Source organism: Pongo abelii, chromosome 13, assembly GCF_028885655.2.
Source record: "Pongo abelii isolate AG06213 chromosome 13, NHGRI_mPonAbe1-v2.0_pri, whole genome shotgun sequence".
NCBI lineage: Eukaryota > Metazoa > Chordata > Mammalia > Primates > Hominidae > Pongo > Pongo abelii.
In genome coordinates this window covers 67,278,122-67,303,753 of record NC_071998.2, presented here as the reverse complement: position 1 = coordinate 67,303,753, position 25,632 = coordinate 67,278,122, and the positions used below count along the sequence as shown (strand labels likewise).

Sequence of the window (25,632 nt, the reverse complement as noted above, 5' to 3'; positions counted from 1 at the left end):
ATTTTATACATTTTATAGAACTCCTTTTTTTTTTTTTTTTTTTCTGAGACAGAGTCTCGTTCTATTGCCCAGGCTGGAGTGCAGTGGCACGGTTTTGGCTCACTGCAACCTCAGCCTCCATGGTTCAAGCGATTCTCCTACCTCAGCCTCCCAGGCAGCTGGGATTACAGGCAGCTGCCACCACGTCTGGCTAATTTTTTGTATTTTTACTAGAAGCGAGGTTTCACCATGTTGGCCAGGCTGGTCTTAAACTCCTGATCTCATGATTCGCCCGCTTCGGCCTCCCAAAGTGCTGAGATTACAGTTGTGAGCCACCGCGCCCAGCCTGTAGAATTCATTTTATAGTGTTATTTTCTAGTATAAAATATGATAATACACCTAAAGTATTTATAATAGTATCCGGCCTGTGGTGGAAGCCCAATAGTGTTAGCTACTATTATTTTCCAAGAGCGCAGCACAGGATAAAGCTGGTAAGGTATGAACGTATTTTAAGAATTTGGGGAAGTAAATAGTTTAAATGAAATGTGAAAATACGTAGAATAAGGCTCCCGTCTTCTGAGTCATGTGAGTTCCCTCATATTTTTGGTCATTGAGAGGAAGCCATTTGTGTGAGAGCAGAGATTTGAACATTCCAAAAAGTAATAAGACATGCCATATCCCTTTCTCTTCCTCCCCTCCATTTGCTTTACAGTGAAGACAAAACTTTAGAATCAGCAGTTGTCAAAGTCATTAATCCGGTTGAGCAGAGCGATGCCAACGTTGAGTTCCGAGAGTCTTCCTCTTCTCTCGTGCTGAAGGAGATTCTCCAGGAGGCTCCTGAGCTCATCACCGAGCAACTGGCTCATCGCCTCAGAGGTGAGAGATGGCTCTTCCTATTAAATACTGGAAGGCTTAATGGAGTGTCTCCCAGCCTGCTCATGTAGAAAGAATGCGATCCATTCTTGGGTTAACAATCTCTTTAAAGACCATGGGAAGCTTCATCAGAGAGGCAGGGAGTAAAGAGTTTGTTAAAGAGTAGCATTATATTGAATATTAAAAATGTGCATTTAAAAATAGGCATGAGGGGCCTTTGCTGTTTCACTAGACAAGAATATTAAATGGAACTGCTGCACCTCTGTTAGGGAGCTGGAATAGCACCTCTGGCCATTTTAATCACTGCCAGAGGTGATTCTTGCCCCAAGACAGCATGATAGGGACCAGAATGCCAAGTTCCCAGGTTGAAATATCTGCTGATACTCTCCCATGCTTGGTTTATAACATACTGTTTGGATGGCAAAATACGTACCCTTCATTTTGGTGATACTGTGTCAGGGCTTTTACAGTCAGATGTCACCTCCTTTGCTCCCCTATCTTGTAACATATTCTGTCTTCACTCAAACTGTTTTAAGCCCTGGGGTCCTGAACACACCATCATCAGTTACTCTAGTAATCTATCTTTCATCTCGATCAGTGGAGCCACCTGCTTCCAAAGAGTGGTTTTCAAGCTAGAAATTGTCAGTCGACTTTGGAACCACAAAATTACCACAGAAATTCCATTATTTGCTTACAGAGGACACTGTTCTGGTTTTTGTATAAAGCATTTCCCTCCCCGCACCACTAATCCATTTTGAACATGGTAGACAGAGATTTTTCTCAAAAGTATTTAACACAGGAAAGTGAAAAACAGTGATGAACAGATTAAAATAATTCTAAAAGAAGACCAAAAGTATGTTGACTCAACTCTTTTAAGGACTCTGCCCTTCAATTCCTCTGTCTCTTCCACAGTTTGGAGGGGAAAAGGTCCAAGAGGTGTATAATTCTTGTAAAGGTTTAGAACTGATGGCCTTTGTAAACCTGCCTTAAATATTTTCCTGGCAATGAATGTCTGTAAAAATGCTCTATGGGAAACTGTGCCCTCAACTAAACTAAGTAAGCATAATCATTTATCTTTGTGACAGAGCAGAAGGAAAATGAAGGTAATTGGGGATCTCAGCCAAGAGGAAAGTTGTTCAACAGCACAAATGTGTGGTGCAACCAAGCACTAGAGAATATTTTGTTTAAATATCTTGTAAACTAAGAAGTTTGGTTAATTGTTGTGAAAATACACGTGTTATTTAGTAAAAAAGAAATGTAGTCAATAAGCAGCTCATTATCATAATTTTCTACAAATAGTAAAATAATATGAAACAAATACACTGGCACAAAGATATGACTGTTGTTGGTAGTGATAACAATGATATTCAGATTTAGGAAATTAGAAGGAATGCAGACCCTTTTGTTAATTATCTTGGTTTTAGTTTGCAGAGCTACCAAAAAATAGAACAATGGTAAAAGATTTTACTTCTTTCTCTTTAAATTTTTTTACTTTTTTTTTTTTTTTAAGAGAGGGGGGTCTCACCATATTGCCCAGGCTAGTCTTGAACTCCTGGGCTCAAACCATCCACCAGCTTCCATCTCCCAACGTGCTGTAATTAAAGGTGCGAGCTACCGCACCTGGCTGGATTTTGCTTTTCTTAACATCAAATGTTTTTCTTGAGGTTAGGCTTGAAGTGGCATTGGGAAGCTGGCAGAATGTGGACATCACTTCCTTATCTCTTGGAAATTGGAATGTGAGAGGATGAAGAGCTTCTACCTGTGAAGCCTGCCAATACTGTTACTGTCATAAAAGAGCCAGAGTCATTAAACCCTGGGAGGTAGAAGACATAGGGGGCTTCTGATGGTGGAAAGAGGGCTCTGGAGTCCTTTTGCCAATGCATATGTGTGTGTGTGTGTGTGTGTGTGTGTGTGTACGTATGTGGAGGGGAGATGGAACACTACTAAATAGTTTTGGCAAGAGGGAATGTATTAGTCTGTTTTGCGTTGCTGTAAAGGAATATCTGAGATGGGGTAATTTAGAAAGAGGTTTATTTCACTCATGCTTCTGTAGGCTGTAGGAAAAGCATAGTGCTGGCATCTGCTTCTAGTGAGGACCTCAGGAAACTTCCATACATGGCAGGAAGCAAAGGAGGAGCTGGCATATGACATGGGAAGGGAGGGAGCAAGAGACTGGGGAGGTCCCAGACCTGTCTTAACAACCAGATCTCAGGTGAACTCATTACCGCAGGGAGGGCACCAAGTCATTCATGAGGGATTGGCCCCCCTGACTCAAACACCTCTCACCAGGCCCCACCTCCAACACTGGAGATCACATTTCAACATGAGATTTGGAGGGGACACACATCCAAACCATATCACAGAACTAAAGGATGGTTATGTAGGGAATCTGCCTTTTAAAGAGGTAACTCAAATGTTTAGAGGTAAAAAGTATGTTGGGGTAATAGGTCAATTTTTAAAAGCTCCTGAATTGTTAGTAAATACAAAAAAGGAATCAAGTAGGCTGGGCGTGGTGGCTCACGCCTGTAATCCTAGCACTTTGGGAGGCTGAGGAGGGCAGATCACTTAAGGTCAGGAGTTTGAGACCAGCCTGGCCAACATGGTGAAACCTCGTCTCTACTAAAAATACAAAAATTAGCTGGCGTGGTGGCAGATGCCTGTAATCCCAGCTACTTGAGAGGCTGAGACGGGAAAATTGCTTGAACCCAGAAGGCGAAGGTTTCAGTGAGCCAAGATCGCACCATTGCACTCCAGCCTGGGGCACAAGGGTGAAACTCCATCTCAAAAAAAAAAAAAAAAAAAAAAGGAATCAAGTCAAATTTTGCTGTCATCACTGAATTCAAACTTAGAGTTTATAGTTTTCCAGTTATGTAGTAACATCAAACCTAAAAGGACTTGTTTTCTCTGTTCCTATAAATAACTTTAGCATTCTTTATTTTCATAATATGAGCAGTTCTCTTTAGAAAGGGTTCTCTTTATAAGCAGCTACCATGTTACTTTGGATTTTTGGGTGCTGTAAATAATCATTACTTTGATGCACATTTTTAGAACTTTTTTAAAATTATACTTTAAGTTTTGGGATACATATGCAGAACATGCAGGTTTGTTATATAGGTATACACGTGCCATGGTGGTTTGCTGCACCCATCAATCCATCACCTACATTAGGTATTTCTCCTAATGCTCTCCCTCCCCTAGCCCCCACCCCCAACAGGCCCCGGTGTGTGATATTCCCCGCCCTGTGTCCATGTGTTCTCATTGTTCAGCTCCCACTTATGAGTGAGAACATGTGGTGTTTGGTTTTCTGTTCCCGTGTTAGTTTGCTGAGAATGATGGTTTCCAGCTTCATCAGTGTCCCTGCAAAGGACGTGAGCTCATCCTTTATTTTTTTGGCTGCATAGTATTCCATGGTGTATATGTGCCACATTTTCTTTATCCAGTCTATCATTGATGGGCATTTGGGTTGGTTCCAAGTCTTTGTGAATAGTGCGGCAATAAGCATATGTGTGCATATGTCTTTATAGTAGAATGATTTATAATCCTTTGGGTATATATCCAGTAATGGGATTGCTGGATCAAATGGTATTTCTTGTTCTAGATCCTTGAGGAATCGCCACACTGTCTTCCACAATGCTGGAACTAATTTACACTCCCACCAACAGTGTAAAAGTGTTCCTATTTCTCCACATCCCCTCCAGCATCTGTTGTTACCTGGCTTTTTAATGTTGCCATTCTAACTGGCATGAGATGATATCTCATTGTGGTTTTGATTTGCATTTCTCTAATGACGAGTGATGATGAGCTTTTTTTCCATATGTTTGTTGGCCACATAAATGTCTTCTTTTGAGAAGTGTCTGTTCATGTCCTTTGCCTAGTTTTTGTTGGGGTTGTTTGCTTTATTCTTGTAAATTTGTTTAAGTTCCTTGTAGATTCTGGATATTAGCCCTTTGTCAGGTGGATAGATTGCAAAATTTTTCTCCCATTCTGTAGGTTGCCTGTTCATTCTGATGATAGTTTCTTTTGCTGTGCAGAAGCTCTTTAGTTTAATTAGATCCTATTTGTCAATTTTGGCTTTTGTTGCCATTGCTTTTGGTTTTTTAGTCATAAAGTCTTTGCCCATGCCTATGTCCTGAATGATATTGCCTAGGTTTTCTTCTAGGGTTATTATGGTTTTAGGTCTTATGTTTAAGTCTTTAATCCATCTTGAGTTAATTTTTGCAAGGTGTAAGGAAAGGGTCCAGTTTCAGTTTTCTGCATATGGCTAGCCATTTTTCCCAACACCATTTATTAATAGGGAATCCTTTCCCCATTGCTTGTTTTTGTCAGGTTTGTCAAAAATCAGATGGTTGTAGATGTGTGGCATTATTTCTGAGGCCTCTGTTCTGTTCCATTGGTCTGTATCTGTTTTGGTACCAGTACCAGGCTGTTTGGTTACTGTAGCCTTGTACTACAGTTTGAAGTCAGGTAGCGTGATACCTCCATTTTGTTCTTTTTGCTTAGGATTGTCTTGGCTATACGGGTTCTTTTTTGGTTCCATATGAAATTTAAAGTAGTTTTTTCGAATTCTGTGAAGAAAGTCAGTGGTAGCTTTCTTCTCAGATGGGGATTCAATAGGGATAGCAGATTCAATGGGGATAGAGCCAGCAGGCAGGAACATTTAAGTCTGCTAAAGCTGCGCCCACAGCTGCCCCTTCCCCCAAGTGCTCTGTCCCAGGGAGATGGGAATTTTATCTATAAGCCCCTGACTGGGGCTGCTGCCTTTCTTTGAGAGATGCCCTGTGCAGAGAGGAGGAATCTAGAGAGGTAATCTGGCTACAGCGGCTTTGCAGTGCTGTGGTGGGCTCTGCCCAGTCTGAACTTCCCTGCAGCTTTGTTTACACTATGAGGGGAAAACCACCTACTCAAGCCTCAGTAATGGCGGACTCAAGCATCCCAGGTTGACTTCAGACTGCTGTGCTGGGAGCGAGAATTTCAAGCCAGTGGATCTTAGCTTGCTGGGCTCCATGGGGTGGGATCCACTGAGCTAGACCACTTGGCTTCCTGGCTTCAGCCCCCTTTCCAGGGGAGTGAACAGTTCTGTCTCGCTGGCGTTCCAGGCGCCACTGGGGTATGAAATACAAACTCCTTTAGCTAGCTCAGTGTCTGCCCAAATGGCCACCCAGTTTTGCCCTTGAAACCCAGGGCCTTGGTGGTGTAGGCATCCAAGGGAATCTCCTGGTCTGTGAGTTGCGAAGAACAGGCAAAAGCATAGTATTTGGGCTGGAATGCCCTATTCCTCATGGCATGGTCCCTCAAGGCTTCCCTTGGCTAGGGGAGGGAGTTCCCCGACCCCTTGTGCTTCCTGGGTGAGGCAACACCCCACCCTCCTTTGGCTCACCCTCCATGGCTGGGCTGACCAGTCCCAATGTCTAACCAGTCCCAATGAGATGAGCCGGGTACCTCAGTTGGAAATGCAGACATCACCCCCCTTCTGCATTGATCTCCTTGGGAGCTGCAGACCGGAGCTGTTCCTATTTGATCATCTTGCCAGCCACCTAGGGACAGTCTTTTTTTTTTGAGAGGAAGTCTCGCGCTTGTTGCCCAGGCTGGAGTGCCATGGCACAATCTTTGCTCACTGCAACCTCCGCCTCTCGGGTTCAAGCGATTCTCCTGTGTCAGCCTCTCGAGTAGCTGGGATTACAGGTGCCTGCCACAAAGCCTGGCTAATTTTTGTGTTTTTAGCAGAGACTGGGTTTCGCCATGTTGGCCAGGCTGGTCTTGAACTCCTGACCTCAGGTGATCTGCCCGTCTCAGCCTCCCAAAGTGCTGGGATTATAGGCCTGAGCCACCACTCCCGGCCTAGAACAAATTTTTATGTATTCTTCTAGGTCTTGAAAGAATGCCGATATTTTATGCACATCTTTGCCATAAGAAATGTTAGAAAATGTCTGTTTCCAGATGTCATGAGACTAGATATTTATGGCTGAGACTTGAAAGAGTCTTTAAAAGCATCATAATTAGACCTCAGTGGACAATATATTGTTATAAACATTGTACCAAAAAACTGTAAATTTACTATGAGCTAAGTACTTCATCAATTTGATTGTACTTTGCTTTTCATTCCCATGGCCGTATCCTAGAATGCATCATGCTTGGGCATGCTGGTGTGCTGTAAATGGATTTCAGGTGGGCCAAGATATTGATTCCTTTGGTTCTTGGAGAAGGCCCTGTGTATGGCTCTGAGCCCACTGTGCTCAAAAGTAAAAAAAGGTCACTGTCAATGTGTTCCTTGATATGCAAAAGGTTGGGCCTACTCTTCCTTCGTCTTGCTTGTTAGCTCCTTTTCCTCTGCTCAGTTGCTAAGTGTGGGGTGCCTAAAACTTGCCCTTTTTCTCTTTTTTGCTATCTTTAAGTGACTTTGTTTAGTTCCAAGACTTTAAATATTATACACAGGCTGATGACTGCCTGTATTTCCAACTGTGACCTCTTTTTAGAATTCCAGATTTATATCCAATGCCCACGTTACATCTTCACATGCTTGTCTAATTAGCACCACATCCTTAACATGGCTGAAGTAGAACCTTTTAGTTTCTTGTACCTCCAAACCTGCTTTTATTCCAGTTTCTTCATTTCAGTAAACCACCCAATTGCTTAAGCCATCATCTAGGAGTTATACATGATTCTTTCCTTTGCCTTCTGCTCCACATTAATCCATCAGCAGTCCTGCTGACCATCTAGAACATAACATGACTCCCTCTACATTTTCCATGATCACTGCTAGTGACTCAGTTCAAGCCTCCATTCTGCCTCTGACTACTGTCTTAGCTGCCTGACTGTTGCCCTGTCTCCTCCATAAAACCTATTGCCATGAAGTCTTCAGAATGACCTTGTAAATTGTAAGTCAGGTCATTTCAACCTCCGGCTTCAAACCTGTCTCACTCAAAATCCAAGCATCCTACCTCTACCCCTAGAGACCACCACATCATCTCTCCTCTGCCTATTCTTACATCCCTTGATAAGATTTCCCCCTTTTCCCACTGTGTTCCAGGCACAAGAGCCTTTCAGCTTTTCAAATATGCCAAACTCTTTCCACTCTTGACGATTTACATAAGCCGTTCCCTCCTTCTGGAATGCTTATTTCATCTATAGTATCTCATCATCTCTTTCTACCTATCAGGAGCCTCCTCTTCCCTCTTGCTTCCTCACTCCAGGATGTAACTTCATGAGAAAAGAGACTTTCTGTGTTGTGTGCACTGCTTCACTGTTGTGTCTCTGGTACCTAGAACAGTACCTGGCACAGAGTAGGCCCTCGATAAACACTGTCATAAAAGGAATTTTGCAACATTGTTTATGTGCTATTTTTATGACTGTATTGATTTAGTTAATGCTATAATACTTTAATTTCCATCCCCTTCAGTCCATCCTTCTAACATTCTTAATGTGTAGAATTTGGACATTGTTCCTTCTAGTTAAAAAAAAAAAAAAAAAAAAACTCCTATTTTTAGCTTTAAGAAATCCTAGTGTTTTGTAAGTATTTATTTTTATTTTCACCATTTGGTTATATAAATAAATAAGTAAATAAATAAATGTATTTTAGCCCTTTTGTGGAGTATAATACTTTGTACCAGAAAGAATGCAAAACATGTATGTAAAAGGACATGTAAACAGTTCAAGGAATTATCACAAAGTGAGCACCCTTTCAACAATTATCCTGGTAAAGAGAAAGACCTTTTGGTGCTCCTTCCCACCACTGCTCACTCCCTTCCTAACTAGCATTAACCAGTATTCTCATTTTTGTGGTACACTCTTCTTTGCTTTTCTTTATAGTTTTAAGATCCCTGTGTGTACCCCATAGCAGTACAGATGGGTTCTGGCTGTATTTGTTTTTTTTTTTTCTGAGACAGAGTTTCGCTCTTGTTGCCCAGGCTGGAGTGCAATGATGCAATCTCAGCTCACTGCAACCTCCGCCTTCCAGGTTCAAGCAATTCTCCTGCCTCAGCCTCCCAGCCTCCCAAGTAACTGGGATTACAGGCATCTGCCACCATGCCCCACTAATTTTTGTGTCTTTAGTAGAGATGGGGTTTCACCATATTGTTCAGGCTGGTCTTGAACTCCTGGCCTCAAGTGATCCACCTGCCTCGGCCCCCCAAAGTGTTGGGATTACAGGCATGAGCCACCGTGCCCAGCCTCTGCCTGTATTTGTATAATATATAAATGGCATCATACAGTATATATTACTCATTGTTTTTAGATCTCTACCTTTGTATTAAATGGAGTATCTACTTGTCTAGGTTTATCTATCTATTTTATTATTTTTGCCCTTCCTTCTTCCATAAAATATTTGAGGAGGCTTACAAAAATGCATGCAGTATAATAAAAGAGAAAAAAAGGTCAAGTTCAGGAAAAATAAAAACTAGTACAGAAAGGAATAGGATCAGATACAATTATAAATTTGGAGGAATAAAAATAGTATTTGGTGGCTGGGCATGGTGGTTCACGCCTGTAATCCCAGCACTTTGGGAGGCTGGGGCGAGCAGATCACAAGGTCAGGAGATGGAGACCATCCTGGCTAACACAGTGAAACTCCATCTCTACTAAAAATACAAAAAATTAGCTGGGTGTGGTGGCGGGCGCCTGTAGTCCCAGCTACTCGGGAGGCTAAGGCAGGAGAATGGCCTTAACCCAGGAGGCAGAGCTTGCAGTGAGCCGAGATCGCGCCACTGCACTCCAGCCTGGGCGACAGAGTGAGATTCCATCTCAAAAAAAAAAAAAAAAAATAGTATTTGGTTTGAAACTTTGGATATGAGCTTCCTGGAGCCAATGAAAAAATTAAAATATGATTAATTATAATCATATTTTTACGAAATAAACACATATACTAGTTTCTCATTTTAAAAATATACAACTAAGTCTAAATTTTTTTTGTATCAGTCTTGAAAAGACACCTGATAATGCCATAGATATATCCCTGCTCTATCCTTTTCCACATGCAATGGGGGCATATACAGGAATTGTTCACAGCATGTCAGATACTTCCTGCTCCTCAATCAGTGTATGGGGATTGCTTTAATAACCTTATTATTATTATTGTTATTTGAGACGGAGTCTCACTGTGTCACCAGGCCGGAGTGCAATGGCACAATCTTGGCTCACTGCAACCTCCGCCTCCCGGGTTCAAGCGATTCTCCTGCCTCAGCCTCCCGAGTAGTTGGGACTGCAGGCACCCGCCACCACGCCTGGCTAATTTTTGTATTTGTAGTAGAGACGGGGTTTCACCGTGTTGGCCAGGATGGTCTCGATCTCTTCACCTTGTGATCCGCCCGCCTTGACCTCCCAAAGTTCTGGGATTACAGCAGTGAGCCACTGTGCCCGGCCAATAACTTTATTTTTTAATCAGCTTTACCTTTAGTCTAGCAACCTCATTTTCTCCTCCAAATTTCTATACATGCTGATGTTTTTCTCTAAATCTAAAAAATACATATTTAAATTCAATCATATTTGAATCTTTTTCGTCTTATACACAGCTGTAGCTACATATCAATGTTTGCATTATGGTGTATTGTTTTATTCAAACATTGAGGTAGAACTTGATTATTACGGATGTTGTTAAAAAGATCATTTGTATACTAGTTAGAGGTATGTGTCATGTTGCCAGCATAGAAATAACGTGCTTGTGTTTTTCTAATAATGTCCCCCGTCACTCTGCTTTGGGCCCTAGCAGGACAGTCATGGATAAATGTCAACAGGTGACTCATCTATGACCAAAATGTGTTCAGGCTTTGTGAGGGATTTAACAAAATAGAAATAATTTGCACTTTTCAAAATTAATACTTTTTACAATAGCTAGGTCTTGCTGTTGCCTTTTAGTAGGATATACCCCCAAACTTAGAAATTTCAGGAAACAAATCATTAGTATCCACTTTCATTTGGAAAGGCACGTATTTATGTAGCATTACTTTCTAATTATTTGTGTAAGAAAGGAATGTGCTCATAAAGATGAGATCATAAATGGCCCTGAGTTTTGGAAACAAAATCTTTTAGCTTCTCCCTTTCCTTGCCCACCTATTTTTGCTGGGGTTCTTCTTTGTTTCTTTGCTTTCTTTCTCTTCTCCCTTTCCTCCTTCTCCTGTTCTTGAGCTTCTCCCTCCCCTTATCTGATTCTAAGATTTTTTTGTGTTCATTTTCCAAGGCGTGAATGTTCCATAAAGTCACATCATACAGTCATGGTGGCTAAAGTTGGTGCTTAGTTATGCCCTGGGTTTGTGCCAAAAGTGAACAGTTACAGACCCGCCAGACTCCTCACCTGTATTCTTTTATTTCTCCAGAGATGTGTGCTAGAGGACTACTGCCAAATTTAAGATCTATTAAATTGCTGAATCATCACATTGGGGATTGTGTGCGTGCACATTTGTATTTGTGTGCGTGTGTGTTTCTGGGAACCAGCTGGCAATGAGGTTTCAGCCACTGATTACCAGGCATGCTTAGATCAAGACCACACTTTACCCAAATGGCCTTTCACTTTTATTTGTGTAAGGCCTTGACAGGAGCCACAAGACAAAGAGAGAAAGAAAAGCAACTGTTCTTAGCCTAGGACTAAGTGAAAAACTAATATCCCAGGTTTTTAAAATTTAAACAAACTCTCTCCTTCCTATTGGTAGTTTCATTTGACCTTTAATAAAGAATAGTTGCTTGCTATTTTAGTAGCCTGGATTAACAGCTTCAAAAAGATCCTTTTAAGGAGGTCAAATAGGAAAGGAACAGAGCCAGATTTTTTTTTTCTCTCTCTCTTGCCCAAAGAGCGAATCATCTGTCTCCTGAAATGGTTACAAAATCCAGAGGGAATTACATTGCTTGTTTTTTGCTTAGGAAGACGGAGGGCTGTTTCACTTTGGAAGAAGATACTGAGGGTAGGGGGAAGAAGTGATTGTTTCTGCTAGTTATAAAACCAAAATGATTCCTCAACCTCAGAGTGTTCACTATTTCTTCTGTCACACAAAGATAATCTTTATTCTTAAATTCAGACATTTTAAAGTCATGAAAATAGTAGGCAGTTAATCGGCTTCTTTTTATACCTCTTCAGACAAAAACGTAAACTAAGTTGTATTTCTTTTTCCTCCTTCCATTTTCCCCCTCCCTTTCTCTCTGTTATTCATTCCTTACTTTTTTTTAATATGAAAAAAATCAATCCTATGTAAAAGAAAAAAAGATTTAAGACCCTTCTTTTCTGTTAAGAATTTGTCATGCAGAATACACCTTTACTGTGTTGAATGTTTTCCCCAAACAATTTCTGACTTCATTAGATCATGTTTAATATTAATGCACTGCAATTGCTTTTGGCAAGAGGTCCTTCACTTCTCCATTCTTTTGAGCAAAGAATATTGTGTTTGCTTTCTTTTCTAATGGAATGAAGTGTTTGTTACTATTTCCTCATAATTGCTTTCTTTGTTGCTTGCTGTTAATCGCTCCTTCCCTCTACCCTGCCTATGAATAGCTAAGATACTTTGGGGTACGTCCTTATGGATTTCAGTATTTCTTTCATTCTGCAAAATTTGCTGTAAGTTGGGTCAGTGCTTGCTACAAAAATAGGTTTGAATTTGCTGAGAGGTGTCTCTGGCTGCTGTAAGTCATGATACAGAAAAGTAAGTTTGTAATTAAATGGGTTTCTAATGTAAGGTAGAAAGATTTGCCAAAGATGAGTTCCTGGGATAAAGTTGGGCTGTAGCTGTTCTTGTGCAGTAAAAATAGCTCAGAGTATCATGAGCATTTTTCTGAGTTAGTTTTCATACTTTTATCAGTATATCATCTCCTTTGTAATAGTCATATCAAACTTAACTATAAGCCAATATCAGATGTCTGTTTTCACTAAATTATTCCATAGGTCTCTGTTTAATGTAGTATCTGTTAGGTTAATTTCTTAATACTGCCTTTCCATTTTATGTCTTTAAAAAATAAGATCCCCAAATCAAAGAAACTGGATTCTTGCTTTGACTGTAAGCCAGGGCACATTAAGTATTTAATATTTTGATTCTATTGCATTTCTAAATTTTTGATTTTTAATTATTTGTGATTATTTATGGAAGTACAGGTAATTTTGTATTATTGACCTTAATGCGGCAAAGTTGCTAAATTTACTGACTATCCTGAGGCTTATTTGTAGATTCTTTGAGCTTTTTTTGCACACATAATTGTGTCATCTTTGAGGAAAGACAATGTTTATTCTTTATTTTCCTTTATTTATACTTTCTACTTCTTTTGCTTGCCTTATTGCACTCTGGTTAGGATTCACAGTGTGGTGTTGAGTAAGAATAACAATAATAGGCATCTTGGGGCCGGGCGCGCTGGCTCATGCCTGTAATCCCAGCACCTTGGGAGGCTGAGGTGGGCGGATCACCTGAGGCCAGGGGTTTGAGACCAGACAGGCCAACATGGTGAAACCCCCTCTCTCCTAAAAATACAAAAATTAGCCAGGTGGGTGGCGCATGCCTGTAATCCTAGCTACTTGGGAGGCTGAGGCAGGAGAATCGCTTGAACTTGGGAGGCGGAAGTTGCAGTGAGCCAAGAATGCAGCCACTGCACTCTGGCCTGGGCGAGCAAGCAAGACTCCATGTTAAAAAAAAAAATACCGGCATCTTGGTCTCATTCCTGATTTGAAGTGGAAGTCTTTCAGTATTCCACAATTAACTGTGACGTCTGCTTTCTGTATTTTTTTTATTTTTTATTTATTTATTTTATTTATTTATTTTTTTTATGGAGACTCACTCTGTCGCCCAGGCTGGAGTGCAGTGGCGCGATCTCGGCTCACTGCAAGCTCCGCCTCCTGGGCTCACGCCATTCTCCTGCCTCAGCCTCCCAAGTAGCTGGGACTACAGGCGCCTGCCACCAGGCCCGGCTAATTTTTTGTATTTTAAGTAGACACAGGGTTTCACCGTGTTAGCCAGGATGGTCTCGATCTCCTGACCTCGTGATCCGCCCACCTCGGCCTCCCAAAGTGCTGGGATTACAGGCATGAGCCACCGTGTCTGGCCTGTATTTGGTTTTTATAAATGCCACTCATCAAATAAGGAAGTTGTCTTCTATTTCTACTTGACTAAGATTTCACATAATGATTAACTTTGGGATTTTCTGAAGTAGTTTTACTACTTGATATCTATCTATCTAGGTGATCATAGGATTTTTCCTCTTTATTAATATGATCAATTATAACTGATTGCTTTTTGAATGTTAATTTGTACTTTGATTTTTGGGGGAGCCCTACTTGGTGGCTATGTAATATAAATTACATAGGGGTTGGTATAGGTCCAGATAGTAAATATTTTAGGGTTTATGTGCCTACAGTCTCTGTTGAAACTACTCAACTCTGTCAATATAGTACAAAAGCATCTATAAACAATATGCGAATTAATGAACATGGCTGTGTTCCAATAAAACTTCATTTATAGAAACAGACAATTAGCCAGATTTTATCTCCAGACTGTAGTTTTCCAACCCTTGTCCTAGGATATAACTCTCTAGGGGTCCTGTCTCAAAACCGGGTTACTTAACTAAGACTCCTTTTCTGTAGAGGGCCCTAAACTTTAGTTTTTGTCTCCATAGGCTGTTAAACTTCTGTTAGATTTGCTAATTTTTTCAGCCTATTGGCTTATTTTATCACTTATGAATTAGCAAATATCCTAAGAGGAAAAGCAACACCAAATGTTGGGCTCACTTCTCTGCACTTACCCTCTCTCCAGGACCTTAGCTTCCAAGACAGTTACTTGGAAGTAACAGTTAAAAACTTGATCTAGCTTTTATCCTTGTTCTTAGTACAAGCAGTCTATCAGAGTGAGAGGCAGAAGAAAATCTTTTCTGAAATTCATATTTACCATCGCCTTAATAAAGAGGGGAATTTTTTTTTTTTTTTTGAGACAGAGTGAGACTCTGTCTCCTAGGCTGGAGTGAAGTGGCGTGATCTTAGCTCACTGCAACCTCCGCCTCCCAGATTCAAGCAATTCTCCTGCCTCAGCCTCCCAAGTAGCTGGGATTACAGGTGCCCGCCACCACGCCCGGCTAATTTTTTCTAGTTTTAGTAGAGACGGGGTTTCGTCATGTTGGGCAGGCTGGTGTTAAACTCCTGACCTCAGGTGACCCACCAGCCTCGGCCTCCCAAATTGCTGGGATTACAGGCATGAGCCACTGCGCCCGGCTGGAAAAATAATCTTTATAGTATGAGTTTTATGTCAGAGATTGACAGACCACAGGGTATACACAAAATCCAGCTGGCTGCCCTCCACCTTCGAATGACTGTTGAAATGGAATCTGTTTAGTTCTGTGTGCTGACTGTTCTTTCCTTTTTTCTTATCCAAAACAGCCTCCTTACTGATTCTCCCCATATTCCTTATCTAAATTTTTCTCTGCATGATAGCCAGAGTGATTCTTATAAAACATAAATGTGAGCATGTTACTTTCCCTACTTAAAACTCTTGAAAGATTCCTCATCCCTCTTAAAATATAAGACAAACTTTAAGGCGGCTTGTAAGGCCCTTCATGGTCCCGCGTCTTCTATCTCTCCAACCTAATTTTTCAACATTTCCCTTGCTAAAATCATACAATCTACCTGTAATTAATTGCTTTCTGTTCCTTGAACTGGCCCAATTCCCTCCCACCTCAGTGCCTTTGCACAGGCTCTTTCTGGATCATGACCTCCTGCTTGCCTTTGCCTTAAGTCCCCAGTTGTCCTTCAAGCTCAGCTTAGGTTAACTTTCTCTAGGAAGACTCCTCTGAACCCTAGATTTTGGCCTAGATTCAGAGTACTATGTATTTCACCCATAATATTTCTTATTCTCTGCTATTGAAAATGTCTGTGCTTACTTATTTTTAACCTCTAATCTCCCGTGAGCTTCAAGAGGCAGGGTTATCTCTAGCCTAATCTTGAATCATTAGCATCGAGCACTGCCTGGCCCATAAAAGGCACTCAGTAATTGTTCGTGAGGGAATGAATGGATGAAATGCTTTAAATATATTTAGCAATATTTACTTTTCTTTATGATGTTTACATTCATTTGATGCTTAGTATAACACTGTGAGCTGGGAAAGCAGTATTATTCCCGTTTTAAAAATGGGAAACTGGAAACGGAGGCCAGATGACTTGCTTGGGACTTTCCAGCATGTTTGATGGTAAATGTAGACCGCATCTCTAGGTTCTGTAGGTCTCAGGCCATGTGTTTGGATTGGGTACTATAGTTTTCCCTCACTGGATACTTTATTTCCCCTTTTACCTTCTTTCCTCTTTTATTTATTTTCCATTTTCCCTCCCCCATGACTGGCATTAAGGCTACACTGAAACAGAGATGGTAGTACTTTGATTAGTCAACAGATCTGGGGATTTTTAGAGAGCTTAATCATTTATCATTAAGCAAAACTTCTCTCTCCCGTGGTGAGTCTGTGTTAATCTGGGCTTGGAATGCAGGGAAGAGTAAGAGTACGTATGGGGTGCTAACTCCTCCCTTTCAAGATGAGATTATCCACAGAAGTCACAGGAGTTTGTGCAAGGTCCTTCACACTGGAAAATTACTTTGTAATTTAAACCTGTGATTTAGACCCAGCTTGTGAGTCCTTATAATTAGATAATTGTAAATGACTTTAAAACTGCGTACGATGCTTGGGAGATCAGAAATGGACATCAGGTTAGCCACCTTGTCAGATTCCTCAGCTGTTGACAGTGGGATTATACATTCATTTAGTGTGAAAAGGAAGAAGTTTGTATGTAAAATTAATAATATAATGAGTGGAAATAGTATTCTCTCTGGTCCTTTAAAGGAAATAAGGCTGATTAGACTTTTAAATAGTTTACCACTAACTTCCTTTTTGAAATCATTTAAGACCAATGCATATCTTTTTGTGTGTTTGTGTGGGGTTGGGGGGAAGCTACACATTTTTTTTCTTTATCTATGAATTCTGTACCATAGAGTACGCTAGGGTCAGTTAAGTTGTAGAGAGCAATACTTGGAGAATAATGAAGCTGGATGATGGTTCAATTGTTTTCTAAAAATTGGCTCTTGAATGTTACATGTGGAAGACTCTGGTCCAGGTGAAAGACAGAAATGGAAAGCTTAGATTGAGAGGCCAGGAAACACTGATTTTCTCGGCCCCTGTTCTGGCTTGGCTGGAAAGCTTTAAGAGCATTTTTATTCATACCTTTCAGGTAGCATTCTTTTCAAGTGGATGACCATGGAATCAGAGAAGATCTCAGAGAAGCAGGAGGAAATTCTTTCTATCCTGGAAGAAAAATTTCCTAACTTGCCTCCAAGAGAGGACATCATCAACGTCCTACAGGAGACCCAGTACAGTGCTCAGGGTGAGTGACTCTGTCCCCAGCTCTCTTGTCCCTCCCGAGTAGGGATGGTTTGTGGCATGGAGTGTCATCAGACCTGAGAAGGTATATTTGTTTCGGTGTTTGTTTTTTATACAGAGTCTCACTCTATCCCCCAGGCTGGAGTGCAGTAGCATGATCTCGGCTCACTGCAACCTCCACCTCCCGGGTTCAAGCGATTCTCATGCCTCAGTCTCCCAAGTAGCTGGGATTACAGGCATGCACCACCACAGTCAGCTAATTTTTGGCATTTTTAGTAGAGGCAGGGCTTGACCATGTTGGCCAGGCTGGTCTCAAACTCCTGGCCTCAAGTCATCCACCTGCATCGGCCTCCCAAAGTGCTGGGATTACAGGTGTGAGCCACCATGCCCGGCTGAGAAGGTGCATTTGAATGTGTTTCACCTTCTTCCTATTGCTTGTGCTGGTGGAAGGTTTTTAGGCACATAGTATTGACTCCCCTGGAAACAGACAGCTTGTACTGTGGCCTCTCTTCTGAGGCCTTTGTGTCTGGATGTGTGGTTAATTCATGTGTCTAGTGCACATCTCAGGTGCATTATTACATGCAGTCCTTATGCTGATAGGATTCTATTTTGAGAAGATGGAAGGAGCAATATCAAGCACAATTGGATTTCATAAATCAGTTAGTTTGAGAAGGAAATGAGTGAGAAGATGGCTATGTTGATGAAACTGTTGTCAGAGTCTAGGCTTTGTCAGGACAGTGAATTTCCTGGATCACCTGTTTTACAATAACAAAAGGCTATAATTCACTGGATACCTACTGTATACAGGTTTTGATGGCATAACTTGGCAAGGATGTTCTTGCTGAATCCTCCTCCTCATGACAACCCCAAGAGTCAGTGCTTTGACGTCCCAGTCTGCAAGTGAGGGAGGACACTGAAGTGCAGAAAGCCTTCATTGCTTTCCCAACATCAAACACACACAGCCGGCAGGTGGCCAGGCAAGGCCTAAACCCAGCCTATGTGTCTTTAAGATGTAAACACTAAATTACATAACTTTCTCTCTTAGTTCAGGAACCCCATCCCCAGGGGCAGGAGGGGCAGAGCCCGAGGCAAAGTGGTTTATGTGGGAGGTGGTTCCAGTCAACACTGATAGGGGAATGGAATGCTTCAGCAAGCAAGTTGGCTCCATGGGAAACCAGAGCTTAATCCCACCAGAGACCATGAGAAAGAGTGTAAACTCGTACTTCAGGGTTGTCCCACCTGAGGGATGCAGTGGTGTGCTCATCTGGGCTCCAGGAGCTGATGGTTAAATGTTCAGGCAACTTGTGAGTTGGGTGATGTTGGATTGGTAGCTTGAGATCAGCCATGGCAGGAGTATTTAGATCCCTGAAATTGACAAACACTACAAATCAGGATTTGTTACTGGCCGTTAAACATTTACCAGCAGACCACTGGAAGAGTGTGGGCTACTCAGACCCAGGGGGCCTTAATTCTCCAGTGTAGGCTCTGGTGGCCAAGGAAAGCCCTCAGGAAAAGAGAGGCAGATGCTGGTGGTGGAGCATCATGCTGGGTGCACTGGGATGGGAAAGTTTGAGGAAATGGGGTGGGGCCTTTGTAGTGTCCATTTCACCTTCTGTTACCTATGCATAGATGTGTGTGTCCATGTGTGTATGCTGCACAAGGAAATGCGTCTTGTCATTCATTTTCACAATGACACCAAAGTTTTAATGTCACAATGTCTTCAATAAATCATTTTATGCTGCATTGTGAAAGATTGTGGGTTTTCAATCTTTGAGTCAAAGAAAAATATTTAGTGCCTGTCTGTTTCCCCATGTGATTGACAGAGCGTTGTAAGTGGGTAGCGCAAGCAGTGGTCTCTGAAGCCTTAACATACGTCTGGGAAGGATGCAGTGCTTTCCAGGCTTTATTATAGATCTTCCTCCCAAGAGAGTAGGCCTAATCAGACGTAATAATGTAGCGTGAGAATTAAATGTCGAGCCAGATCCTTTGCTCCTTTACTGTGATAGATTTCATTGAGTTCCATTGGTCAACTGACTACAACTATGCAGTTCTGGATAATTTAGCCATTCTGGATTAGTACTCCCATTAATTAGGGAATTTAATAACTCCTATTGTCAGAGCTTATTATGAGGGTAAGCAACTTAATTAAGATAGTCTTATGAGTCACATTTGTAAAGTGCATTTTGAATGAAATTATACTGGAAAACATGGGGGCTTACCTAAATGCAGCCTGAAAGCCAGTTTTGGCTTTGTTTGGTATTATTTAACTAGTTTGCATGGTGATGTTAATTTTTCTTCATTTGTCCACCTCCACCCATTCATTCCCTGCCTTTGTCTGCTCTGGGGCTCCAGAGGTGGACCCCTAAGTATTTAATCTTATGGGCTCCCACAACACTGGCTTCTGGTTGGGTTTGACCAATGGGAAGAGTTAGGAAGAGGTAGGGATGGGGGCAAGGAGAAGAATGAGACTGCAGTGGATCTTCCCTGCCTTCCTCCTGCTTAGGTGGAAGTTTCTGCAGCCAGTCTTCTCAAGTTACAGATCTCTGTTTTCTTTCTGGGTTCCTTTGCTAGTCTCTGGATGCCTCATCATCTTTTATTCACTTTCTCACCCAGCCCATATCTCTGTAAGTGTCCTGCCATTAACACATCTTCTTTTGCAGCAAAAGAGGTGCATTTTTCCTATTGGGATCCTAACTGATGCAGACGTGATGTGATTATTGCCTTAGTGTGTGTGTGTGTTTATTGTGGATAAAAGTGACATTTGAGGGGAAAAGAATGAAATTTACAGAGTAAATTCTTAAAAACATCGCTTGATATTACCAAAAAAAAAAAAAAAATTCCTCAAGTATAACATAGTGTTTTTTTTCCTGTCATCCACAGGTTTAAGTATTGAACAGACAATGTTGAAAGATCTAAAGGAACTGTCAGATGGAGAAATAAAAGTGGCCATTAGTACTGTGAGCATGAACCTTGAGGTAAGGGTGGGAATGCTTTTTTAGCATTGATTGCTTTCCCACAATTGCAGTCTGAGCAACTGGAATGTAACTCTCTCCACTGGATAAGTCCATGGTAGTCCTTTGCTTCTTTGTGATACGTTTGACTTGGAATATAGTGGCAGGTTGTTATTTGGATGAAAACACTGTGCTAAGTCAATGAAAAATGCCAAACCTGGATTCTCAAGATGAATGCTCTTTCATTCATCTCAGTAAAACAAAGCCTAAGACACAAACACTCAGATGTGGGTGTATATTTAACCTGTTTAGTAGCAATTATGGTATGTGTGATTAGGTTCACTTCCATATTTTCTGTGTACCACCCTGTATTGTTCATAGAACTTTTCTTAAAAAAAAAAAAAGAAAAAAAAAAACAAGTTGTCTTTTGATCTTCAAAACTATTTGAATGCATGCCATTTTGGTAATCAATGGTGACAACTCAAGTATTAATTAACAAGGAACCTCCTTCCAATCTGTTAACTGAATGGCTTAGAGCGAATGCTACTTTTGTCTTTGTGTGTTTCCTTGGTGAATTATCTTTTGTCTACTTTGGGAGTTTTCAATGACTTATGTGTTAATCTCAATTAACCTAACTAATGGGAACTATATTTTACAGAGGCACATTTGTGCATTTGTAGAAGTCTGTGTATTTCTTTACTGTTGTATTGCCTTTACCAGGTCATCTACATTTGGTTGGGCACTTAGCTCTCAGGTCGAGTTTATGGAGATAAAGTATGCTCTATAGGAATTTGTCTTTTGGTTTTTAGAATTGTGTGTTGCCTTTTTTTTTTTTTTTTGAGGTGGAGTCTTGCTCTGTCACCCAGGCTGGAGTGCAGTGGCACCATCTCAGCTCACTGCAACCTCCACCTCCTGGGTTCAAGTGATTCTCCTGCTTCAGCCTCCTGAGTCGCTGGGATTAAAGGCGCCTGCCACCACTCCTGGCTAATTTTTGTATTTTAGTAGCCTCACCATGTTGGTGAGGCTGGTCTTGAACTCCTGACCTCAAATGATCCACCTGCCTCGGCCTCCCAAAGTGCTGGGATTACTGGCGTGAGCCACCGCACCTGACCTATTCTTCTTTTTCTCATGGTAATGTTGACTATATCAATGTGTATATTTCTCTGGAATAGCAGGCACTCATATTGGTGTCTACATCCTCAGAAAACCCAAGAGCAAGCCAGGTGCTTTCTTTTCGTGATCTTTTTGTCAAATTTATTTCCAGTTCATAAGCATTATAATTCAGCTTATAAATCTGTATGAAAACTAGGAGGCAGACTGTGACATTTGGTGGCACCTCACAGTTTACAGAGCATGTTCTCATTGTATGCACTTGATAAATTGACTCAACTGTTTCTATGGACTTTCAGATTGGTAAGTGCTCCATGTGATTAGTTATTGACGTGAATCAATTCAACAAGTATATTCAATTTGTGATGTAGTAACTATATAATCACCATCAATTAGAACTCTGCTTTGTGCCTAAGAACCCAAGGAAAACATGGATGTTGCAAGGGTCAGTAGCTCTAAGAATCATTTCTACTAGTTCAAGCCTTAGGGTTTTCTTTCTCTGTTCCCCTCTCCCCTGTCTTCCTTCATTTAATGGCATCTTATTAGGTTTTAAATGCCTTGTTTGGAATTCCTTCCTAAATTAACATAGAATGTCTTGTAATTGCTTAGGGAACTGTCTGTAATTAGCAAATTATTTTAAGGCTATTAATATTACAGACTTACTGTAGCTTTAATGTACCTCAATTTGTATTATAGGGGTATGCAAATGGCTTTGTCAGATGTGTTAAACTGTAAATGTCTGTCAAGCAGAATAAGTGATAAAATAATCATCTTAATCTTGAAAGTAATTTACAGAGGTCCAGTAATTAATCAGGTGGTTAAGCACATCTCTGGAAGTGTTATATGATCTTGGAGGAAAGGAGGACATTTGTATATAATAAAGAAGGGTACACAGTTTAAACTCTTATAGGCTGAATGAGAACTTTTCACTTTCGCATAATGGGGATATTAAAGATGACTGAGAAGTGGAAAAAAAAAAAAAAAACCTCCTTAGTAACATCCTGTATCTTCCTTGAAAGAAAAAATGCAAATCAGTTATCCAATCTGTCTGCTGGAAAAATTCCCAAGTTAATGTCAGAGTTTAATTTTCTCTGTAGATTGTCCTGTGATGCAGTGGTATTTTCCCAATCCCTACTCATATTTGATTATATTTCAGCATTCCTTTCTCATTCCCATTCACCTCACTTTAAAAAATATTGACAGAATCCTCACAATCTTATTTTGTGGATTTTGGAACAGTTATATAATTGCTCTTTGAATCTAGGTATATTCTCAAAGAAACCTTCTTAGTTCCTATGACTTTCCAAATTTTGCTCATCCTCCAAAGCATGGTCAACAAAGGTGCGTCATGATAACTCTTACAGATTCACTATTTTTTATTACCACCCTCTGAACTTTTGCTAAATGTAGTCTAGGTGACCAACTTAGGACTTCACTCTTTACATTAGATCTTCCATTGCTTTTGAATTTGTTTAATATTTCTAATCATGGTCAGATAGTATTTTAAATTAATTGAGGGTACTGATGGTATCTGACTTCTCTCTCTCTTCAATTTTCTGTAACAGTGATGGCACATAGTAGATGCTTAGTAAATGCAAATATTTAGTTAATAGTTATGGGTGTTTGCAGTTCGCCCCTTTGCTATCTGATTTATATTTCCTTTTGGCTTTAAATAAATCAGCTAGGAAAGCAAAGCCACTTAGCTAGGCATCCAAAGCAGCCTACTTTTTCCTCTCCCAACCAGTTTCTTCCAGACAACTATGGTTGAAGGATGACATCAAACAGATGAAAAATGGCCCACATATTTATAGAAAGTATGCTTATCCCGCTCTCCAAAAATGGAGTGGGAGGCTTTGCAAAGTCGTTAGCTGTTGTCACTGGCAGAAATCAACTATAGGTTCTGCAGCATGTCAGGGATATGGGAATGAAGATTCCTTGCATTTTCAATAGTTCTTTGCAATGCTGTAATTCTACTGTTGTGTAAGTCATGGCCTTCATACGGCTGATGACCCAGTTAATTTTCTTGGGTGGAAATATTCAGAAAATTAGAAAGATTTATCTCCCTGTAACTTACACAGCATGCTCTTCAGAGGGAACCACTGAGTTTGGGAGGTAGAAACCACTGCCTTCAATAGTTATAGGTTATCTGGCACTCTGATAAGAAGAAAGCTTCTAAACCCCTTGTCTCTCATTTTTATTGTAGTTATCTCACAAATGTTCATTGTTATGTAAGTTACTGAATGAAATACATAAAAAGCAATTAATTACAATAATAGAGTTTCAATGCTTTGCTCAGTACAGGAAGTCAGAATGGATGAGATTTTGAGGGGCGGTGTGTAGAAATGGCCTTATCAGAGGCATGGCCAGAGGGGCAGCTCTTCTTACAGAGGGGACTGTGGGAAAAGATAACTGCAGTCTCATTTCGCTCAGCCTCCAAGCCATTCCAAGTGTGAAAGTAGCATGCATCTTGTGGAGGAATGCACATGACATATTGGAATTCCCTTTGTTGATTATTGTTACACCTGATCCTTTGTGGCCTTTTTGTTGCTTGTTGATTTGATCATCAGAAGGGAATTAATGGACATCAAAGAGCAAACGTTACCTTTATTCCCTTGCCAGCAGAACTGGTAATGATTATACTTCTTGGGCCTAGTTTACTCCCTAGTAAAGCAGTATATTAAAACGTTAAGGGGAAGAAACATCTTTTCATTCTAATGAAGTGCCACTGAAGCAAGATTGCTCACGGCAGTACATTAATGGTTCCCTTGCTGACACCAAATGTTATTACATCTTCTTTAAGCATCTCCCAAAAGACTGTTAGTCATTATTAGCATCTTTACTCAGGAAGGACAATAGCCATGCACTGACTTGATCACTTCTTATTATGATCAATTGCAGTATGATTTATTCTTGTGTATGTGCTGTATCAGTGTGCTAGAGCTGGCATAACAAAGAACCACGAACTAGACATCTTAAACAATAGAAATTTATTGTCTCACAGCTCTAGAGGCTAGAAGTCCAAGATCAAGGTCTTGGTAGGATAAGTTCCTTCCGAGAGCTATGGGAGAGAATCGGCTCCATGCCTGTCCCCTAGCTTCTGATGGTTTGCTGGTAATCTGTGGTGTTCTTGGTGCATAGAAGCATCACCTGGATCTCTGCCTTCATCTTCACATCACCTTCCCTCTATGCATGTCTCTGTGTTCAAATTTCCCCTTTTCATAAGGATATATAATAGATTAGGACCCATCTGGTAATCTTATCTTAGTTTATTTATTTTTTTGAGACAAGGTCTTGCCCTGTTGCCCAGGCTGTAGTGCGGTGGCATAGTCAAGGCTCACTGCAACTTCCACCTCCTGGGCTCAAGGGATCCTTCCACCTCATCCTCCTGAGTAGCTGGGACTACAGGTGTGCACACCACACCTGGCTAATTTTTGCATTTTTTTGTAAAGATGGGGTTTGCCATGTTGCCCAAGGCTGGTCTCCAACTCCCGGGCTCAAACGATCAACTCTCCTCAGCCTCTCAAAGTGCTGGGATTACAGGCATGAGCCATGGCGCCTGGCCTCATCTTAGTTTACTATGTCTACAACAACCCTGTTTCCAAATAAGGTCACATTTTGAGGTGCTGAGAGTTAGGACTTCAACATAAAAGTTTTTGTGGGACAAAATTCAACCCCTAATGTATACTACTGTGAAAGTAGTCATTTTTCAGACAACTTAAAAGAATAAAACTTAAAATTTTAAGATTGCCTGTATGAACCTGCTGCCTGGTAAGCATATTTCATCTGTTGCTCCCACATTTTTATTTCATATCAATTTCCTTTAAATGAGGAACGGTGAGGACTTTCAGCTGTTGGCATTTTATCTCCTTTCTTCAGAACTGGAGTCTGAGGGAATTGTTCAGGGCCGTTTTCTCTTTCTTTCTGGGCTGTTCTGCTGTGCTCTGGGCCTCAGACCTCCTCATGACCAGGCGCTCTGCTGTGTGAAGCCTGGGATGCATCCTGGTAAAGTGACTCAGAGGCCGCTGACTCATTCTGCCCTGCACAGAGATTACCAGCCATACTGCACCTTGGAGCACTGCCCAGGGGAAAATACTAACGTTTTCCATTAGCATTCAAAGCACAGACCAGAATGAATTCCCAAGATCACTGCTAAACTCCTTCCTGACAAAAGGGAACGTTTACTCAGGCCTCAGTGAAGCATAAGTGAGCCACTGTAACCAAGGATTTGAGACTCAGCGCACCAGTCTGAAATCTGGTTTACCAATTTTATGCACACGATATGATTTCTCATTGAGCTTGGAGTTTGTTGGAGGCCAAGATGAAAGTATGAAAGTACCTGTAGAGTATTTAACTCTCTTATTTTGTGAAAGAGTGCATAGCCTTTCTTGGGGGAGCATATGTTAGTTTTGAA

At 41.0% G+C, this 25,632-nt stretch overlaps 1 protein-coding gene across 6 annotated transcripts in view; it reads left to right on the top strand.

The window, feature by feature from the left end:
• PRUNE2 (prune homolog 2 with BCH domain) overlaps positions 1-25,632 on the top strand; it is a 295,929-nt gene that overhangs the window by 59,113 nt on the left and 211,184 nt on the right. For all 6 annotated transcript variants that reach the window (XM_054519500.2, XM_054519503.2, XM_054519501.2 and 3 more), the window contains exons 4-6: positions 692-855; positions 17,012-17,164; positions 20,041-20,135. In XM_054519500.2, coding sequence (XP_054375475.2) covers positions 692-855; positions 17,012-17,164; positions 20,041-20,135 — 412 coding nt within the window. The remainder of the gene's footprint in view (positions 1-691; positions 856-17,011; positions 17,165-20,040; positions 20,136-25,632) is intronic.